This window comes from Vigna umbellata, chromosome 7 (genome assembly GCF_029865625.1).
Source record: "Vigna umbellata cultivar VRB3 chromosome 7, Vumbellata_1.0, whole genome shotgun sequence".
Classification (NCBI taxonomy): Eukaryota; Viridiplantae; Streptophyta; class Magnoliopsida; order Fabales; family Fabaceae; genus Vigna; species Vigna umbellata.
In genome coordinates this window covers 24330663-24350580 of record NC_142171.1, presented here as the reverse complement: position 1 = coordinate 24350580, position 19918 = coordinate 24330663, and the positions used below count along the sequence as shown (strand labels likewise).

Sequence of the window (19918 nt, the reverse complement as noted above, 5' to 3'; positions counted from 1 at the left end):
AAGGATATTATTATCTACCGTGAAACCAAAAAAGTAATTTTATATAGAAGAATATTGACATCAATGTTCACCAAAAACAAAATTCCTTTTTTCATCCTTCTCCAGTTCTGGTTATCCTCCACCCACCTCGTAACCATCAATGGATGTCCAAATGTGATTCTTTCCAGTGAGCTTTTTTGGCCTCAACCTACATCGGTGGTGCGAGGAAATGAAGTTATAATATGTCATTGGAATCAACAAAGAATAATAAAAAGGTACAAATTAGAGAAGTTGGGATAAAAAGAAGTGAAAATGAATTCTGATGGTTAACATTGAAATCCCAAATTAGGAGAGAATAGATAAATATATCACCTCACGCTTGCGAAGGGAGGTGATGGAATAAGCTCCGAGAAGAACCCCAAACGAACACGCTATGGACTCCTTCGAAGCTCCCTCAAAGAGTGAAACGCAGCGGAATGATACGAATCCAAGAGCAAATGAACCAAAACTGTGAATGAAGCAAGGAAACCCTAAATCGAACGGTGAAAGAACCTTAAAACACTTGGTTAACCGATTAAACGGTGGAAAGTGTTTAATCGGAGCAAAACAGGATTTAAACGGTTAAAATCAAAGAAAAAGATGAAAGATGAGGGAAACCCTAGCGGAGGCCATAGATCGAAGAACTCATCGGTGAAGATGGTGTTTCTAAGGCTGAAATAGCTGAAATAAAGTAGAAATGTGAGGAGAAAAGGTGGATATGTGAAGAATTGTGGCTGTTGCAGGAGAGAGAACTCGAGGTATGGTTTGATAGCGATGCTTCGCGAGAATGAGAGAAGCAACGCGAAACTGAAAATGAGGTGTAAGCACTGACACAAGCACAATGAAGATGTGGCAAAGGAGACCGCTGACGCGAGCAGAATGAAGATGTTGCAAAGGAGAGCGTTGACTCGATGTGTGGTTTGTTGGTGATGCCTTCAACAACACCATCACTTCTCTCTCCAGAACTTCTGGCGAAGCATTAAACCTAGCCACGACCGTGCTAATTTCTTGAAGGAGGCTGGTTTCCTAAACCCTTATAGGTGACCGCAATTGCTGAACTTTGGCCGGCCGATGAGCAATGATGGAGAAGACAACGCAATAATGACTTGCTCCACTAAGAACTATTAGGTTTGATAAATGTAATGCAGGTTTGGGATCAATGCAAAGTGAAATTTGAGAGCAAGCACGAAGTAAAATTTAGAGGCAAATCGAAATTGAAATTTGGGGATGAATTTGTACCTTAAGTGAAACTGAAAATTTAGGAGGGGGAGAAAATTTTGGAAAATACGAGAGTAAATAGGAAAAAGGAGGAAATTTTGAAAAATATAAGAGTAAAAAGATGCTGAAATAAAAAGAAGCTCGAAAACGTAAAAACACTCCGACGAAGAGGGATTGAAAACCTCTTTTCAAATCAGTTTTAATAGTATATTTTTAAAAATGTTATTTATTCTAACATAATATATAGCGCTTTTTAAGAAAAATGCTATCTATTACATAAATTAAAAAATAAATATTAAATAGTTATAGATAGCGCTTATTTAAAAAAACGCTATCTATTGTCATAGTTATAGATAGCGCTTTTTTAAATAAGCGCTATCTATTGTTCCACACATTAATAGATAGCGCTTATTTAAAAAAGCGCTATCTATTAAGCGCTATCTATAGCTAATTTTGTAGTAGTGATTTCATCTCATCCTACATTGCATCCAACCACTTTTGCTTTTCTTCACTTTCAATGGACTCCTCATAACATTCAGGTTCTCCCTCATCAGTTAACATCACATACTCATTGATAGAGTACTTCTTAGAAGGTTGTTTTAGCCTGTCAAATCTTCTAGGTTGAGCTTCAGGTAGCTCAGGTACATCACCAAGACTCTCATCTTGTGACACATCATGTTCCTCTTCATCAACATTATCAATATGAACATCCAAGTCATCTCCAATCTGCTGATTATCAGTATCACCATGTTGTTCATCATCAAGAACATCAATATCCAAATCATTAATAGACAACCGAATTGGATCAAAATCAGCCACATTACCATCTTCCTTAGGTGTAGACTTCTCCACCTTATAAATATCTTCAATGGTTTGATCTTCCATGAATTGCACATCATGACTTCTAACAACTTTCTTTTCAATGAGGTCATACAACTTGTAACCAAATTCATCCTAACCAAAGCCAATGAAGATACATTGCCTTGTCTTCACATCCAACTTGGATCTTTCATCCTTTGAAACATGAACAAATGCTTTACAACTGAAGACACGCAAATGATCATAAGTAACATTCTTGCCAAACCAAATCTTGTTTGGCACCTTAGAGTTTAAAGCAATTGTAGGACTTAGATTAATAACATGCACTACTGTAAGCAATGTCTCACCCTAGAAATGCTTAGGCAATTTTGCTTCAGAAAGCATACACCTAACTTTTTCAATCAATGTCTTGTTCATCCTCTCTACTAAACCATTTAACTGAGGAGTTTTGGGAGGAGTCTTCTCATGTGCAATACCATACTGTCTACAATAAGCATCAAATGGTCCACAATATTCACCACCATTGTCATCAGCTTCTTGCCTGGCTACCTCTCAACCAAAGCATGAAATTCTTTAAACTTGTCCAATACTTGGTCCTTTCTCCGTAGTGCATAAACCCAAAGCTTATTGGAACAATCATCAATAAAAGTAACAAAGTAAAGTGCACCACTAAAAGACTTTACCTTCAATGGGCCACAAACATCAAAATGCACAAATTCAAGCAACTCTGACTTCCTGGAAGGAGGATGCTTCTTGAAGGATACTCTGGTTTGTTTACCAGCCATGCAGTGAGAACATTTCTCCAACTCTACACTCTTCAATCCTGAGAGAACATCCTTTTTAGTTAAGCAGTTAAGTCCCTTTTCACTAATATGCCCAAACCTTCTAGGCCACAAAGATGACTCCATATACATGACATTCACACTATCTTTAGCAACCAAAGCTTTTGTCCAGTAAAGCTTAGAGTTTTTCTCCCCTTTAGCCACAATCAAGTTACCTTTGGTGAGCTTCCACTTTCCAGAACCAAAGTGGTTATCAAATCCATCATCATCAAGTACCTACACAGAAATCAAGTTAAAGCGAACATCTGGAGCATGTTTAACTCCTCTAAGCAACAACTACATCCCCATGTTGGTTTGCAAGTGAACATCACCAATACCAATAACCTTAGACACCCCATCATTACCCATCTTCAATACTCCAAAATCACTAGGTGTATACGATGTAAAGAACTCCTTCCTGGATGTAACATGCAGTATAACACCACTATCAGTTATCCACATGCTCTCATCAGATACAAGATTAATAGTGTCACAATCACGAAGACAAACAAGGTCACCACATGTAGTAGTAGTAACACGATCATCACAATCCTAATAATAATAATAATAATAATAATAATAATAATAATAAATTAATAATATAATAATAATAATATAATAATATAATAAATAATAATATAAATAATAATATAATATAATAGTAATAATAATAATAATAATAAAATAATATAACAATAATAATAATAATAAGTAATAATAATAATAATAACTAATAATAATAGTAATAATAATATAATAAATAATAATAACAAATAATAATAAAAACAAAAATAAAAATGAAAATAACAATAAAAATAAAAATAATAATAATAAACAATTATAATAATAATAAAAATAATAATAAGAATAATAAAAAAATTCAATAATAATAATAATAATAACTATTATTATTATTATAATAATTAATAATTATAATATTAATGTTAATACTAAAATAATAAGGGTTAAATATGTTTTTCGTCCCTTAAGTATCACACGTTTTTGGTTTTAGTCCCTACTCAAAACTTTGATGGTTTTTAATTCTTATAGTTTTGAAACTCTGAGTTTTAGTCCTTCAAATTGAATGGTGTTAAGTTTTAGTAGAGGTGGCAAACGGCGTTGCCACGTGAAATACCAGCTGTCCTCTTCTCTTTCTGCCACGTTCTTGATTGAAATCAAATTAACAATTAGGGTTCTTAATTGGGCAATTAGAGTTCTTAATTGGGCAATTAGAGTTCTTAATTGGGGCAAAGTTAATTAGGGTTCTTAATTGGGGCAAAGTAAATTTTTTCAATTGGAGAAAATTTCACGGAACGACCACCGCAAGGAAACCTCGTTTCATCAAACGCCACATTTGAGCTGGGCTTCTTTTCTCCTGGCGAAAAAAGTGGAAGGAAATATCTGGAGATTTGGTATCACGGCTTGAAACAACAAACAATGGTGTGGGTTGCCAACAGAGAAGATCTTGTTGCCGATTCCAGTGGAGTTTTTCGAATTGCGGAGGATGGAAATCTGGTGGTAGAAGATGCATTCAAAAGTCGTTGGTAAAAGATGATGAAGAAGAATCCAAGTGTTAGTTGCATTGCAGTGCTGGATGTTCAATCCCAAAAGGGTCCGGCCCAATTTTCTCAAGGCGGGCAAGCTCCTGTCTGAGACCAAAGCGCAACCTGACAAAGAGAGAATTTGCAGATTAATCTGTTGGGCATGTGCCAGGGCCGCTATCCCAGCATCTGTGATTGAGCACTTGGAGACATCAAGATCGCATAGCAATGCACAGTTTTCAGCAATTGCCATCAAGCTAGCATCACTGATGTTTCTACAACCATCAAGGTTTAGGTTCTCAAGAGTCCAACCATGAAGGTTGGCCAAGGATGAAACTACTTTGTCTGTGACATTTCTGCAGCCACTGAGGTTCACTTTAACCAAACCAGCCTCAGAACTCTCTAGCAGTGGAAGAACCCCGGCATCAGTCACTCCATCGAGTCCACTTAGTTCAACATGCTGAACCCAAGTTCTTTGCCCCCAGCTCCAGCCACGAAGAAGAACCCAACTTCTTCAAATCTCATTTATAAAAGATAACGAAGTGCTCTTGACTTAATCTCAGTTCAACACTTAAACATCCAACGTGGTAGAGAGTGAACAGAGCAGATCAGTGATCACGTGGCATCGCCGTTTGCCACATCCATTAAAACTTAACACCGTCCAATTTTAAGGACTAATAGTCAGAGTTTCAAAACAATAAGGACTAAAAACCATCAAAGTTCTGAGTAGGGACTAAAAACAAAATCGTCTGATACTTAAGGGACTAAAAACATATTTAACCCAAATAATAATAATAATAATAATAATAATTATAGTAATATTAATAATAAAAATAATTTAATAATAATATTATTATTATTATTTCAATTTACTAAATTACCATTTTTTACATTTTAAAAATTAATTTTTATTTTTTTCTACTTATAAACATTTTTACAATTATATATAACATTAAAATTATCATTTTATATTACTTTTATAACTAGGGGTATTTTGGTAATCTTTAATTTATACCAAATAAACAATTTTTATTTATGTGTCATATTAATTAAATCCTACACTAATTCCCACAAGCTTTACTCCCAAATCCACTCTCACTTACCTCAAAATTCACTCAAATAAACAACAAAAAATTTACCCTCAAATCCATTCAATCACTCTCCTCCAAATCATCTCCTCTAAACTCTCTCAAGTGAACAAGGCCTTCAGAAAATTTATATGAAATGTCCATGTTGTCCTTGTTTAATTGCATTTGTAGTGTTGCTAGTTTTCATTTATGTGAATATGAAAATTCAAGATAAAAAGAGTTGAAGACAAATAATGCAAACATAATAATAATAATATTATTAAAATAATAGTAATAATAATAATAAATAGTAATAATAATAATAATAATAATAATAAACATACTAATAATAATAATAAACATGATAATAATAAAATAATAATAATAAAATAATAATACAATTTATTTTCATATTAAAATTAATTTTTATTTTTTCTCTCCTTGTAATAATGTTTACAATTATATATGATATTAATAATTATCATTTTACATATTTTTATTACTAAGGGTATTTTTGTTAATCTTCAATTTATATCAATTAAATCATATTTTTTTATGTGTCACATCGGTCAATTTCTACACTAATTTTTATAAACTTTACTCTAAATTCACTCTTTATTCACTTTCAAATCCTTTAAAAAAAATAATTAATTTATTCTCAAATCCATTCATTCCCTCTCCTCCAAATTCATCCTCTAAAGTGAATACAGTCTATTCCAGGGGATTCTATGGATTTTAAATTGTTTAGATTCACCGTTAAATGGTCCAGGATAAGGGGAATTCCATGGGCTAGCTATACGGTCTAATACCAAGTTTATGTCCACCTTTAGCAGTACCTTGAAAGGTCTAGTTTTCTTCTGAGCATGTGGTTGTTGACTATTATTACCAAACTGAATGCTCACTTTTCTGCATGCATTATAAGGTTGTTTTAGCTTGTTTGGTTGTCAAACATTGTTGAAATAACTTTGATTTATTGTAGATGCTTTTGATGCTGATTTGCAGGTTGTTGTGTTAACTTGTTGGCTATTTTATATTTTCTTGCATAACTCCAATCTGACATGAGAGTTTTAACGCTAGTTGTGTGCTTTAGGTAGTAGAAATGTTGTAGCTAGCTGTTATTTTTCCAATGACTGTATTTGGCTACACTTAATTAATTGATTTCAAATTGTTATGAGGTTGTATGTGCTATTTTTTGTGCTTGGGGCAGCAGAATTGCTGTAGCTGGTTCATGACGTTAGTGCTTGAATTTGGTTGATAATAATTTAATGATTTTCCCCATCTATTGTGAGATTTATAAGTGGTTTTGACGTGGTTGGCTGTCATAGTGTACCTTGTTTATTGTTTGATAGTGTTGTCTTTTATTTTTTGAAAATCAACCTGTTTGGTTAATTTATATGTGCTGGTTTGGTAATGTGGACCTGTCCGAGTCAAGATAAGGCAACTGTATTATTCCATCTGGTTTTGGTAAGCTTGTGTGGGCTGAGAGGTTATTAGGGGCGTCATTTTTTGTCTGCTTGTGTATATTGAAAGATAGGCTGTTATGACTTATGAGGTCTTCTTCTTGTGCATAGTAAATTCAGGATGACTTTTTTGCCTGTGCGAGGGAGTAAAAATAGGTTATCTGTGCCTATGTGAGGCAGTGGGGAGGCAAAGATGTTTTGCCCTTAGGTTCCAGCTTGTGTTTGAATATAGTGCTCAGTGTGATTCACCGAAGTTGTTACTCATAAGTTCTTTAGCAGCACAGGAAATAGGTCCGGTGTTGTGATGACACGACGACTCGAACTACCCTGTTCTGGTAAACAGGTTTGTTCAGTAGGATATGAGAGATAAACAAATGATTGGATTTGTAGTTGTGATGATCATGCTTGGGTAACTTGTTGGTACTGGTGTGATGCTTAGTGTTACTTGTCTGAATTTCTTTATTGTCAATGTTTTTCTAGTTAGCTCACCCCTGTTTGTTGATATATGTATACTGATCATGTAATTTGTGTGTTGTACGGGAACAAGTGATATTGCAGATGTTCTTGATACGGTGTAGAGCGACGAGTGGACTGGGAAGAACTTAGTGTTTTTCTTTAATTTCAATTTTGAATAAGTTTTAAAGAACATGTAATTCAATTTGAAAGTTTTATTTTGAGATTACTGGACGTATTAATTTTAATTTGCGCAATTGAATAATAAGTAGTTTTCTTTATTTCCGTTTTTCGTGCTAGTATCAAAGACTCAGTTTGAATGCTTTATACTTATTTATGGCATCCCGAAATGGAGTGTTACATTTTGGTATCAGAATCATATTTTCAAAAATCTTTTGGGGCTTTAGGAGTGAGTTAGTGTAGTTTCTGATGTGTATCTCTGATATCCTTGTGTTTCATGATGTGAATGCTTGCTAGAAATTGTTTAAAGAAGAGAACTTGCGTTTGGAATTTGTGATTAGTTAGAAACAGTTGGTATGCTCAATAAAATTGATTGAATGCACTTATTTTATGTGCTGAATAATGGTAATCCAAAGTGGTAATTTGATAGCTGAGTGCATGATGTGTTTTGAAAATTTTTGGTTGGTATATATGGTGTTTTAAAACTGTTTACGGTGCTTGATGCATGTGCAAGGTGTATGGTCTGTTTAGGCATTGTTTTGGTGGTTGTTTGATGTGAATAGTACGCTAATCGTGAAATGTAAGTCCATGGTTGTGTGAATTAAAAAGCTGGTGCAAGGATTGGTCAAACGGTTCAAGGCTGGAAGGAAGTGGTTCCTTGGTTGTTTTGATTGTGATAGTGCTTGGAATTATGCTGGATAGTTGGTGCAAGGTTCATTGGGTGCTGAAGTCATTAAGGCTTGTGTAGTTGGTGCAGAAGTGGCAGTAAGGGGAACTGACCTTGTTATTTTTTTCTATGCTTGTTGCGTGAAATTTTTTAGTGTATGCACGTGCTCAAATGTTGTGATAAGTGTCTTTCTCTGCTAATTTTTTTTTCTGGAGGAATTACCTTATTCACTGATTGATGAGTATTATGAACCCTTATTTGGTCGAATGACTGCCCTGGTGTGAAATTGTACTGCTGTAGTGAATTAATTTGGTGTGGTAAATATTATCTAGTGTCATATGTGATGTTATGTGATTAAAGGCTGTTTTAATTGTCTAATTAGCGAAGGAATTGCACACGTCTAAAATGATGGGCTTGGCTTGTGTGCACTGTGCAGTTTTTTCTGAAGACTAATTGGTTTCAGAATGATATTATCCCTGACTTAAGTATCAGTTGGCTGTTTTGATTGAGTTAGTTTAATGGTTCAGTGGTATGGGAAATAATGCGTCAGGTTCTATGTGTGCTAATGTGGTGTGCTTTAGTTGTTTATTTATACCGTTGTTTGACTGTCATTGCATGATCATGTTATTATTTTACTGACATAAAGTCTGGTGTGATGAGTTTATATATCATGGTTAGTTTGTGAAAATTCGAGGCATAGTACAGGTGCAACGGTGCTTTCTTGGAACAATTTGTGCAGGGTGTTAATTCTTGTAATGTAGATAATTTGGTTCTACATGCTTAAGTATTTTGAACGAGAAATACATGTATTAGCGCTAGAATTATATTTGGCTGTTTTCACTGGTTAAGTAAAAGACTTTTGCTGGAAGATGATACATGGAAATAATTAGAGTGTGGTGTTAATTTATGGTAAACACATGTCCTGGTGCAGTGGTGCCTTATGGTTAAAATAGAAATGTATTTTCTGTGTTAAAACGTGAAAGTGTGTGGTGTATTCGACGTGCAGTGTTTAATATATATTACGATGTGGGTTGCTTTGAGTTTAGAAGTTGGTTAGTGCGATGATTGATTGAAGAGCTGTCTCTCATGGTAATTGAAGGGCTGTTATTGGATTTAATTTATTTTCCATTCATATTTGTGCATTTATCTTCATATATTTATATTCTATTTTTATATTTATATTCCGTTTATATATTGTTTCAAACAATTATATATATGTAAAATTGTACTCTCTTCTTATGGAATAAGAAATACAATTCCTATCCTTTCTTTTCTCATAACATGGTATCAGAAGAAAATTAATTTTTTATCACGTTCTTCCGCAACCAATTCTTTTCTTGTCCAGATCTTCATTTTCTACCTTTCGTTCTTGGCTTTTCTGCCTTTTTCTTCTCCTTTTATGGCTACTCCCTCTGTTACTCTCGCATCGTTGCAAGATACAACACATGACTATTACATTCATCCTAATGAGAATCCTTCATTGGTGCTTGTTTCCCCGATTCTTGAAGGTCACAATTATCATGGATGGGCTCGCTCGATGTCTATGGCACTACAAATGAAGAATAAATTTGGCTTTGTTGATGGTTCCATTCCTTGTCCAGCTGGTACAGATCCAATGGTTCAAGCATGGAAGCGTTGCAATAATCTAGTTTTATCTTGGATCAATCATTCTGTTTCTCATGAGATTGCTACAAGTATTATTTGGATTGACTCTGCTGCTACGGTATGGAAGGATCTCAAAGATCGTTTCTCCCAAGGTGATTCTGTTCGAATTTCACAATTGCATCAAGATCTTTATTCAATGCATCAGTCTGATCTAAGTGTTACTGCATATTACACTAAAATGAAGATTCTCTAGGATGAACTTTGCAATTTTCGCCCTATTCCTGAATGCCAATCCTCTGCTTCTTGTTGTGTTGTTTCTAAGACAATGAAGGAATATCATGAAAATGATTGTGTTCTTTGTTTTCTTAGAGGCTTGAATGATAATTACTCTGTTGTTCGCTCTCAGATCCTTCTCATGGATCCCTTGCCTTCTTTACCCAAAATTTTTTCGATGATAATTCAACATGAGCGACAATTACAATCAGGAATTCTTTCTCAACCTCCAGTCATGGCGTCACAAGTTTCTCAATCTAAACCTTCTTTTTCTACCTTCAATGGCAGAGGTAAACCCTCTCCTGCCAATGATTATGGCCGGGGAAGATCTTCATATCAAGGTTCTTAGGCTCGTTATCAAGGTTCTCAGGCTCGTTATCAAGGTTCTCAGGCTCGTTCCTCAGGGGGAAGGTTTGGTGCACCTCGACAATGCACTCACTGTGGCAGGACAAACCACACCATTGATACTTGCTTTCTAATACATGGATTACCACCTGATCTCAAATCCAAAAGAGTCCACAATGTTACAACAGATTCTTCTACAGTAGTTCCTTCTTATAATAATTCTCCGGCACAGTCACATTCCGCAATTTTGGGACTTTCTCAAGAGCAAATTCATGGTTTATTGGCACTTCTTCCTCAATCTAATCCCACAATCCCACATTCTACTAATCTAGTGAGCTCTCATAATGCTTCCACTTCTTCCCAGGCTCAAGGTAATATCTATTCCAAATGGATTCTAGACACAGGTGCTACTGATCATATATCTAATTCTTTGTCTCATTTTATTTCTTATCATAGAATCTCACCAATTACAGTATCACTACCCAACAAGAACTCTTCATTTGCTCATTTTTCTGGCACTGTTTCACTTAGCCCACACCTTACTTTACATAATGTCTTGTTTATTCCTAATTTTTCTGTCAATCTTATTTCGGTCACAAAGTTAACTAAATCTCTATCTTGTAAACTTAACATTTCTGAATTTTCCTGTGAAATACAGGACAAGTCAACCCTGCAGATGATTGGCAAAGCTGAAGAAAGAGATGGCTTGTATGTCATGATAGTTCCTGCACCCACACCCCTTGGTTCACCAGCTGCTATTACTTTTGAGAATTTTATTGCTTGTTCTACAATAAGACATAACTCTATAGATATTTGGCACTATAGACTAGGGCATCCTTCTTTTTCTTGTTATACCAAATTACGCAACATGTATGCCACTTTACCCAATACAAAATACACGCATTGTGATGCTTGTCATTATTCTAAGCAAAGAAAATTACCTTTTCAATTAAGTACTACTGTTTCAAAAGCTCCTTTTGATTTAATTCATGTTGATATTTGGGGGCCCTATAGTACTTCTTCTGTTGATGGTTTCAAATATTTCTTAACTATAGTGGATGATATGTCTAGATACACATGGATTAAATTAATGACAAGTAAATCAGATACAAGATCACAACTTATTGGCTTTGTTTCTTATATAAAAACACAATTTGGCATTGATGTAAAAGCTGTTAGATCAGATAATGGTAATGAGTTTGCAATGACAGATTTTTATAGACAAAAAGGGATACAACATCAATTATCATGTGTTGAAACACCTCAACAAAATGGAGTCGTTGAGAGAAAACATCAACACATTCTCAATGTTGCTAGATCTTTAATGTTTCAATCCCATTTGCCCATAATTTTCTGGTCTTTTGCTGTTTGTTATGCTGTGCAACTCATTAATATTTTACCTTCCAAAGTTTTGACATATTTTTCTCCATCTCAGCTGTTACACAATGTTAAACCTGACATTACTTACTTACGAGTTTTTGGCTCACTTTGCTATGCTTCAACTCTTCAAACTCATAGAACAAAATTTCAACCTCGTGCAAGAAAATGTGTTTTACTGGGTTTTAAAACAGGAGTGAAAGGCTACCTTTTGTTAGATTTCAATTCTAGGGAAATTTTTCTATCAAGGAATGTAGTATTTTATGAAAATATATTTCCTTTTCTTACTAGTGACAAGCACTCACCTCTTAATACACAAAATTCCTTGGATTTTGTCACCAAAATTATTTCACCTCCATCACCTCTTTTCTCAGAAGTTACTGATCAACCCTCTTTACCACTTACATCTCCTCCTTCTATTGTTTTCGACCCTGTTATTTTCTCTTCTCAGCCTGTTTCTGTTGAACCTGTCACTGCTACTCCACAAAGGAAATCAATTAGGCCAAAACATACACCATCTTATCTGCAGGACTATCATTGCAACATGTCATCTACTTCTTCCGCCACTCAGTCATCCACAGGTACCTTATATCCTATCTCTTCATATCTATCATATGATGCATTATCATCTCTTCATAAATCATATGTCCTTAATCTTTCCCAAGTTAGTGAACCTAAAACCTATAACCAAGCCATCAAACATGATTGTTGGAGAAATGCCATGGATCAAGAAATTGCAGCTTTAGAAAATACCAAAACTTGGGTTTTGACTGATCTACCTAATGGAAAGCAACCTATTGGATGTAAATGGGTATACAAAATAAAGAGGCATGCTGATGGGAGTATTGAACGATACAAGGCAAGGCTTGTAGCCAAAGGCTACACACAACAACAAGGTTTAGATTACTTTGAGACTTTTTCACCTGTTGTCAAACTCACAACAGTAAGATTGGTTCTAGCTTTAGCAGCTTCCAAACATTGGCATTTACATCAACTAGATGTAACTAATGCCTTTTTACATGGGGATCTAGATGAAGAAGTATACATGTCTCTTCCTCTTGGTTATAAATCTGAAAAACCAGGACAAGTTTGCAAGTTGTTGAAGTCTTTATATGGACTCAAGCAAGCCTCTAGACAATGGAATTACAAGTTGACAACTACTTTACTTTCTTTGGGCTACACACAATCAAAATCAGATTATTCACTTTTTGTCAAAAGTGATTCTGCTCATATTACCATCTTACTTGTTTATGTAGATGATATAGTTTTGGCAGGTGATGACATCCAGGAAATCCAAACTGTGAAGGCTCTATTGAATGCAAAGTTCAAGATTAAAGACTTAGGCCAACTCAAGTATTTTCTGGGCTTAGAAATTGCAAGATCTCAACAGGGCATTAATTTGTCACAAAGGAAGTATGCTCTAGAGTTACTAGAAGATGCAGGATTGTTGGGGTGTCAACCTGTTTCTACTCCTATACAGCCAGGCACAAAATTTTCCAAGACAGAAGGGAAACCCTATTCAGATGTGCAGGCCTATAGAAGACTTCTTGGCAGGTTACTATATCTAACCAACACAAGACCAGATTTATGTTTCGCTGTTAGTACTCTCAGTCAATTTCTTTCCAATCCTTTGGAAGATCACTATGCAGCAGCAATAAGAATCCTGAGATATATCAAGAACAATCCAGGACAAGGATTATTCTTTCCCTCCAACACAGAACATGCTCTCAAGGCTTTTAGTGATTCTGATTGGGCTGCTTGCCCTGACACTAGAAGGTCTGTGACTGGTTTTAATGTGTTCTATGGTGCATCATTAATTAGCTGGAAATCCAAGAAGCAAGGTACTATATCTAGATCATCAACCGAAGCAGAATATAGAGCTTTAGCTTCCACAACATGTGAAATTCAATGGCTTCTGTATTTGCTCCATGATTTGAAACAACCTCTACCACAACCAGTTTCTCTGTTTTGTGACAATCAATCTGCTATACAAATTGCACAAAATCCAGCCATGCATGAAAGAACAAAGCATATTGAAATTGATTGTCATCTCATAAGAGATAAAGTTCAAGCTGGTGTAATTAAGCTCCTGTCCATTCCTACTTCAGCACAACTTGTAGACATTCATACTAAAGCTTTGCATCCAGCACAATTTCAATCTTTGTTGTCCAAGCTGAGCATTAAGGATATATATGCTGCAGCTTGAGGGGGGATATTGGATTTAATTTATTTTCCGTTCATATCTGTGCATTTATCTTCATATATTTATATTCTATTTTTATATTTATATTCCGTTTATATATTGTTTCAAACAATTATATATATGTAAAATTGTACTCTCTTCTTATGGAATAAGAAATACAATTCCTATCCTTTCTTTTCTCATAACAGCTGTAGTGCATATTAGGTACATTAATGCTTTGCTGGTCCAAGTTATATTTGTGGTTTTGATATTGTAATTAAAAGATTGTGTTAGAATTTTATTATTATGTTAATGATGGTTCACGCTTTGTCGTCAGATCATTAGTTGAGTCATTTATTTTGACAGGTCACATATCTTCTCATAAATAGAGTGTTGTGCTTTCTCTAAGTGACAATACAATCTTGAGCTCTCCCTCTCGCATAGAATACAATCTCGAGCTCTTCTTCTCTCTCAGATCAGCATCTCGAGCTCTTACTCTCACGGAATGACTCTTGAGCTCTCCCTTTTCACAGAATACCTTTCGAGTCTCCCTCTTTCGTTTAAGTTCTTAAGGACATCTACATGCCTAAGAATTTTTTTTTCGTGATCTTTGTCAACATTTTACAACAGGTGACCCCTCTCACCCTCAAATTTTACATTTCTAAAATAAAATTGTTAGTAAGTGCACAAGATTGTGTAACACTCTATCATGCCTGAAATATGTTTGAGAAAATTCCGCAACCAGAAATCCCATGTGCGCTAACTTTCTTTTGTTTTGCATAGTTTTTGAAGGTGCCAAACTTCAACACATAGAGGACCCACTCTTACAAGTTTCTAGTGTGTGCACATGATGTTTTCCTTTCAAGTAAAAAGCATTAAAAAATGGAAGCTTTGACTCAAAGGTCTATATCTAGATGGTCTATTACACCCAGAAGAAGTATAAGCTTTGACTTTGATACTTCCCAGAAGTCTAAGCTTGCTCCTTTGTAGGTTGGTTGTCAACTCTTTTTTGCACATGAAAAGGACATGCTGTCATTTATTTTAAGGTTTTTACCACTACTTTAGGGTTATGGGTGGTTTTGTAGGAGAGACGAATGATAGACAAGTGTAAGATATTTGCAAAAGTAGGTGATGGAGGTAGTGGTTGCTTCAGCTTGCGCAAGGGAAGACCCGATGGTGTGTATGTCTCTTTACTATGATGTATAGCCACGGTTTTGATTCACAAATTTAGTTGCATTGTGATTTTAGAAATTGCGGTGCAGTTGTGGTTGCAATTAGGTAGTAGAGAACTTCTACAAAACTGCAATAGTGTAGCTGTAATAGTAGTTGCAAACCACAATTTAAGAAATGTGGATGGTGTGCAATGCAGTTGATGACAATGATACTTTGATGTCTATTTGTCGTAGGTGGCAATGGTGGGAGAGGTGGTGATGTGATTTAATAACTTTTTGTCAAGTATACCAAATCGTTCAAGTAATACAGTGAAATAAGGGAATTTGAGTGTCGTTCTCCTAAGGGAATTTGAGTCACGTTATTTAATCAAGCTTGTTTATCAAAATCAATTTACTGATGATAACATTTGATTTCAACTTTAGAAAATGACATAAAATTAACAACATGAAAATTTAAGAATATAAAATTGGATAAAAGATCATTGGAATTAGTTTTAGACTACCATTACAGTAACATCCTGAACAACATACGTTTTATATTCAAACATTCACATCAACGTACCTTGATTTAATTCCTTAAAGCAAGTTCTAAAATTATCTATTAAATTATTAATTCCTTAATTAATTTAGCAGATAACTTTGCATTAACTCTAGATGTTAAGAATGACCAAAAGAACATAAGCTATTCCTAGTGTCATTACTTTTAGTTGCTTTTCTTACGTTTATGTTCCAAAAATACTTTCCATTACAAAAGAACGTTTAAATAAAATTATAGTTCTGTATAATCATAAGTAAGTCAAGAAAAGCACAACAACACAAACATATATTGCACACGAAAATTACATTAATGTATAGTCATACAACCAATTCCAATGAACAGAAAAACTAGCCTCTTCTAGACATCTAGAACATATCTTTACAGCAATTCCTTGCAGAAAGCGAAGTCTTGATACCTTGAAGTGTCTACTGATCGTATCCTAAAGTTCTCCAGTATTTTTCGTGGTCTTTTTATGTTAGAAGATAGTTTCTGTCTTTCTGTCACGTCTTTTAAGCCAACATCATTTAATTAATTCGCTGAGCGCACGTGTGTGTATGCGCTGAGCGAATTTCTTAACTGCTGCTCTTCAACTGATGACATTCGCAGAGCGCATAGTGATAGTGCGCTATGCGAATTTCTTCCTTCTAGCATTGCGAATTATGGCTTGCGCTTAGCGAGAATTAACTAACAAGAGTCCAAATAATGCAATCTTTCTTGTACAATGTTTACACAACTTTCTACTTCCTATTACAACTTTTCAATGAGGAACAAAATGAATAATTACAAGATTGAGCTCATTTATAAGTGTAAAAACAACTCTTTTTCAAACTTATCAACTCCCCCAAACTTCAACTATTTCATGCCCTCATGAAATCACAAAAGAAAATAAATATCACAATAGACATTTGACATTTTGATAAAATGACTTTGCACATCTGAAAAAATCACATGCATTCTCAAAGATTTCAAACAAGTATGACATGGTGCATCACTCACAAAATCACTTATGCATAGAATATGAACAACCAGATCAACATTTAGCATTACTCACCACTCAAGTGTTTGTCCTCACATGACAATAGAGTTGTCATAGAACTTCATCAACTTTTACATTTCATTTAATTCACACACTTCATACACCATTGGTTAAGTAAAAAGGTCTTTTTAGGTTATGGCTTGGCTTGGCTAGAAAAAAAATCATGGTTTTTCTTGGATTCAAAGTCACCAGTTAAATAGAGAACATCAGTACATGCTTCAATTCCCAAAGCAGTAGTCAAATACCAATATATATCACTTATTCCATACCATTTTCTTTCACAGTTCAACCTTCTTTTTCAGTTCAAGCACCCTTTTTATCAATCCGTTTTTTTTTATGATTTTTTTTCCCCCAAACTTGAATTTAACCTTAACCTCAATTAAAGCATAATACATGTTCTCTTCTATGGTGTAAGGTAGTATAACATTTGGTCTCAATCTCCACTAGCTCTCCTGGTGCTGGTGACTAGGCTGTGTCCATCTAGGATCAAACTCTTCTTCCTCCTCATCACCATCACTTGCCATCATGTCCTCCTCCTGCTCTGGCTCCTGCTCTACTAGGTAAGCACTCCCCCACCTAGACTATGGCCTACCCTCAGGCCATGGAATATGGGCCGCAAACTAGGCTCCAGTTATCAGTGAATCGTCGAGGAAGTTAGGTAGGCCAAGTGAAAGGTTATACATGTTGTCCTGTAAGGACACTTGGCGTTGCCTCATACTGTTACACCAGTCACGGATATCGTCCTGTCAAGCAAGACTCTAACGCATGTAGTCGGTGAACATGTCTGTTGAAGTAACTGAGAGGGCTGAAGGAGGTTTGGCTGCTATAGTATTTCTACGTGGACGGGGAACTGGAGGAGGGGCATGCATAGTTGAAAACTCCGCCCTGTTAGTGTAATTTCGGTCAAAGAACTTTTTGTTGAGGGCGGGCTGTAATTTAAGGGTGATATCAAACACCCCAACTACTCCACTACTTTTACACAAAGCTATCACCAAAGCTGGAAACCCAAGCTTGCAAGAATCAACATCAGCAATAAGAGCCATCTCCTGAGAAATATATGCTCCAACATCAATATCAATGCTTGTGATTATACCATATACTATGTACGAGCATTCCAGGTTGATATTTGAAGTGTGAGAATTGGGGCTGATGTTAGTGAAAGAGAAGGTGCTCCATATTGTTGCCAAAGAATTCAAATGTTTCCTTAAGATTCGTACTGGTGTCCCACTGATGCCCAATTGATATCCATAGCCAGGTAAGAACAAGGTGGCAACAATAAGAACATGATCAGGATGACTGGACATAAAAGTGCCTAGAGGGCACTGCTGAAAGGTAAGTGTATGCAGCATCTTGTTCAGAGATCGTCTGTCAAAGCGAATGATAACAGTTGAAAAACTGTTATTTTCATGCTTAAAATTGATACTAAAAGCAACCTTTAACACTTAGAAACTAACTTGAAATCATGCTTTTGGTTATATTTTTAGAAATAAGAGAGCTGGACATGTTTATGCTTGATTTCAGTGTTTTTATGCAGGTTTTAAGGTGAATTTGGTGAAAGAAGTGAAGAAGGATAGAGATGGAATCAGAAAAGACATCAAAAAGTGCAAAAAGGAGAAGCCGCAACTGCCGCTGAGCGGCAGTTTACCGCTGAGCGGCACTCAGGCAGTCATGTTGGCTCTGCTGAGGGGTGAAAAGGCCGCTGAGGGGAGAAAAACAACTCACGCACTTACTATTGAGCTGTAGTTTACCGCTAAGCGGCACTATTTTGGGCTTGGGCCTAATTTTCTGTAATTTTAGAATAGTATATAAGCTTTAGGACGTCCTAGGGTTTGTATCTTTGGCTAAGACGAAGCAAACACTCTTTTTTCCACCCCTTGAAGGAAGATCTTGGATGCTCAGGCTACCTCCTCCTCTTTCTAGGGTTCTATCTTTCTTTCATTCATTATTGTTCATCTAGTTTCATCATGAATGTGGTGAACTAAACCTTGTATTGTTGTTGGGGAATCAATGTAGTCTTGTGAAACTCTCATATATGGAATTTGTGTTTTAAAGTCTTATATTAAGATATATGCTTTCTTTCATCTTTAGCTAGGGTTTTTCCTCTTTGCTTATTGCTTGCTTTGTTTAACTCATTCATTGCCATGATTATTGATTTTGTCGATACGGGAACGTACGGGGAAGTCTAGATCCGGGGAATTTCTCCCAATAGCATATTGGTTGCCTTTAAGCTCCTGCACTTTAAGAACTAATTACTAGGAATGCTAGGAATTGTATGAACTCGTAATTAAGGATAGGCCTTCTTGCAAGGTGATTTAGAGAGTGACATTAGCATTGATGATAAGAATGATGAATTCCTAAAAGTATATGAGAGTGGATAAGATGAAATTGATAACCCCAACAACATACTCATCCATCTAATTCATTGAAGTGTTTGTATTCTGTTTTTCTCCATTGATCAAATTCATGCATACATATTTAATTATTGTCTCTTGCATTTAAACCTACAATCAATTTGTTCTTAAGTCTTAAATAATCAACAAATCATATAGCTAAACTAGGCCGTGAGTCCTTTGGGAAAACGATACTTGGTCTTACCTTGTTTTATTACTTGATACGATTCGGTCACACTTACCGATTGTTAAACAAGTTTGTGGCGCCGTTTTTCGGTGTTCATAAATTTGTCATCAGTGAACCAGATTTCCCCTTACCTTGGAGACTCTCGGCCGAGATTGAGAGTGGTTGGGTTCCCAGGAATTTGCATAAAACTCTTTTACCAAGAGCTCATCAATTTCATCAAGGAGGTTGGCTAAGACACAATGCCATTTTCTCCTCTCAAGTTCTTGTTGAATGTGGTCATATTCACTTGGTCTCAACTTCACTCGCCTCTCAGGTAATAGTGCTCGACCCATGATGTTTTGATTAAATCTGTCTGAAGTCGCCTCTGAAACAGAGCGATCCTGATCATAGTTCAGAACCATGTTTTCCTCTTGGGCGTTTGCAGGTTGGGATCTAGAAGAAGACCCTCTGGTGGTCTTCCTCTTCTTCTCTTGAGTGGTCTTAGGAGGAGCCATATCTGCAAGAAAAAGCTACACAAGAAGCATGGAACACAGTTTAATCAGTTAAGCAATCAACAATGCATAAATGTT

At 35.6% G+C, this 19918-nt stretch overlaps 2 protein-coding genes across 2 annotated transcripts; both read left to right on the top strand.

Annotated features, from left to right (window-relative positions):
• The first annotated feature begins 9643 nt into the window (after positions 1-9643).
• On the top strand, positions 9644-10102 carry LOC148195527 (uncharacterized). The gene has a single exon (XM_088095232.1). It carries the CDS (start codon positions 9644-9646, stop codon positions 10100-10102), a length of 459 nt encoding a protein of 152 aa, XP_087951358.1.
• A 72-nt stretch (positions 10103-10174) lies between these two features.
• LOC148195526 (uncharacterized) lies at positions 10175-14050 on the top strand. The gene is made up of 7 exons (XM_088095231.1): positions 10175-10412; positions 10506-10838; positions 10941-11020; positions 11126-11337; positions 12136-12931; positions 13325-13685; positions 13803-14050. Exons 1-7 carry the CDS (start codon positions 10175-10177, stop codon positions 14048-14050), a joined length of 2268 nt encoding a protein of 755 aa, XP_087951357.1.
• The last annotated feature ends 5868 nt before the right edge of the window (positions 14051-19918 follow it).

Excerpts from the sequence above, each read along its gene's own strand:
- LOC148195526 (XM_088095231.1), top strand. The coding sequence starts at position 10,175 with ATGAAGGAATATCATGAAAATGATTGTGTTCTTTGTTTTCTTAGAGGC. Across the intron at positions 10,413-10,505 it reads TTCTACCTTCAATGGCAGAG|GTTCTCAGGCTCGTTCCTCA; the intron begins GTAAACCCTCTC and ends CTCGTTATCAAG. Across the intron at positions 12,932-13,324 it reads AATCTGAAAAACCAGGACAA|CCAGGCACAAAATTTTCCAA; the intron begins GTTTGCAAGTTG and ends ACTCCTATACAG.
- LOC148195527 (XM_088095232.1), top strand. The coding sequence starts at position 9,644 with ATGGCTACTCCCTCTGTTACTCTCGCATCGTTGCAAGATACAACACAT.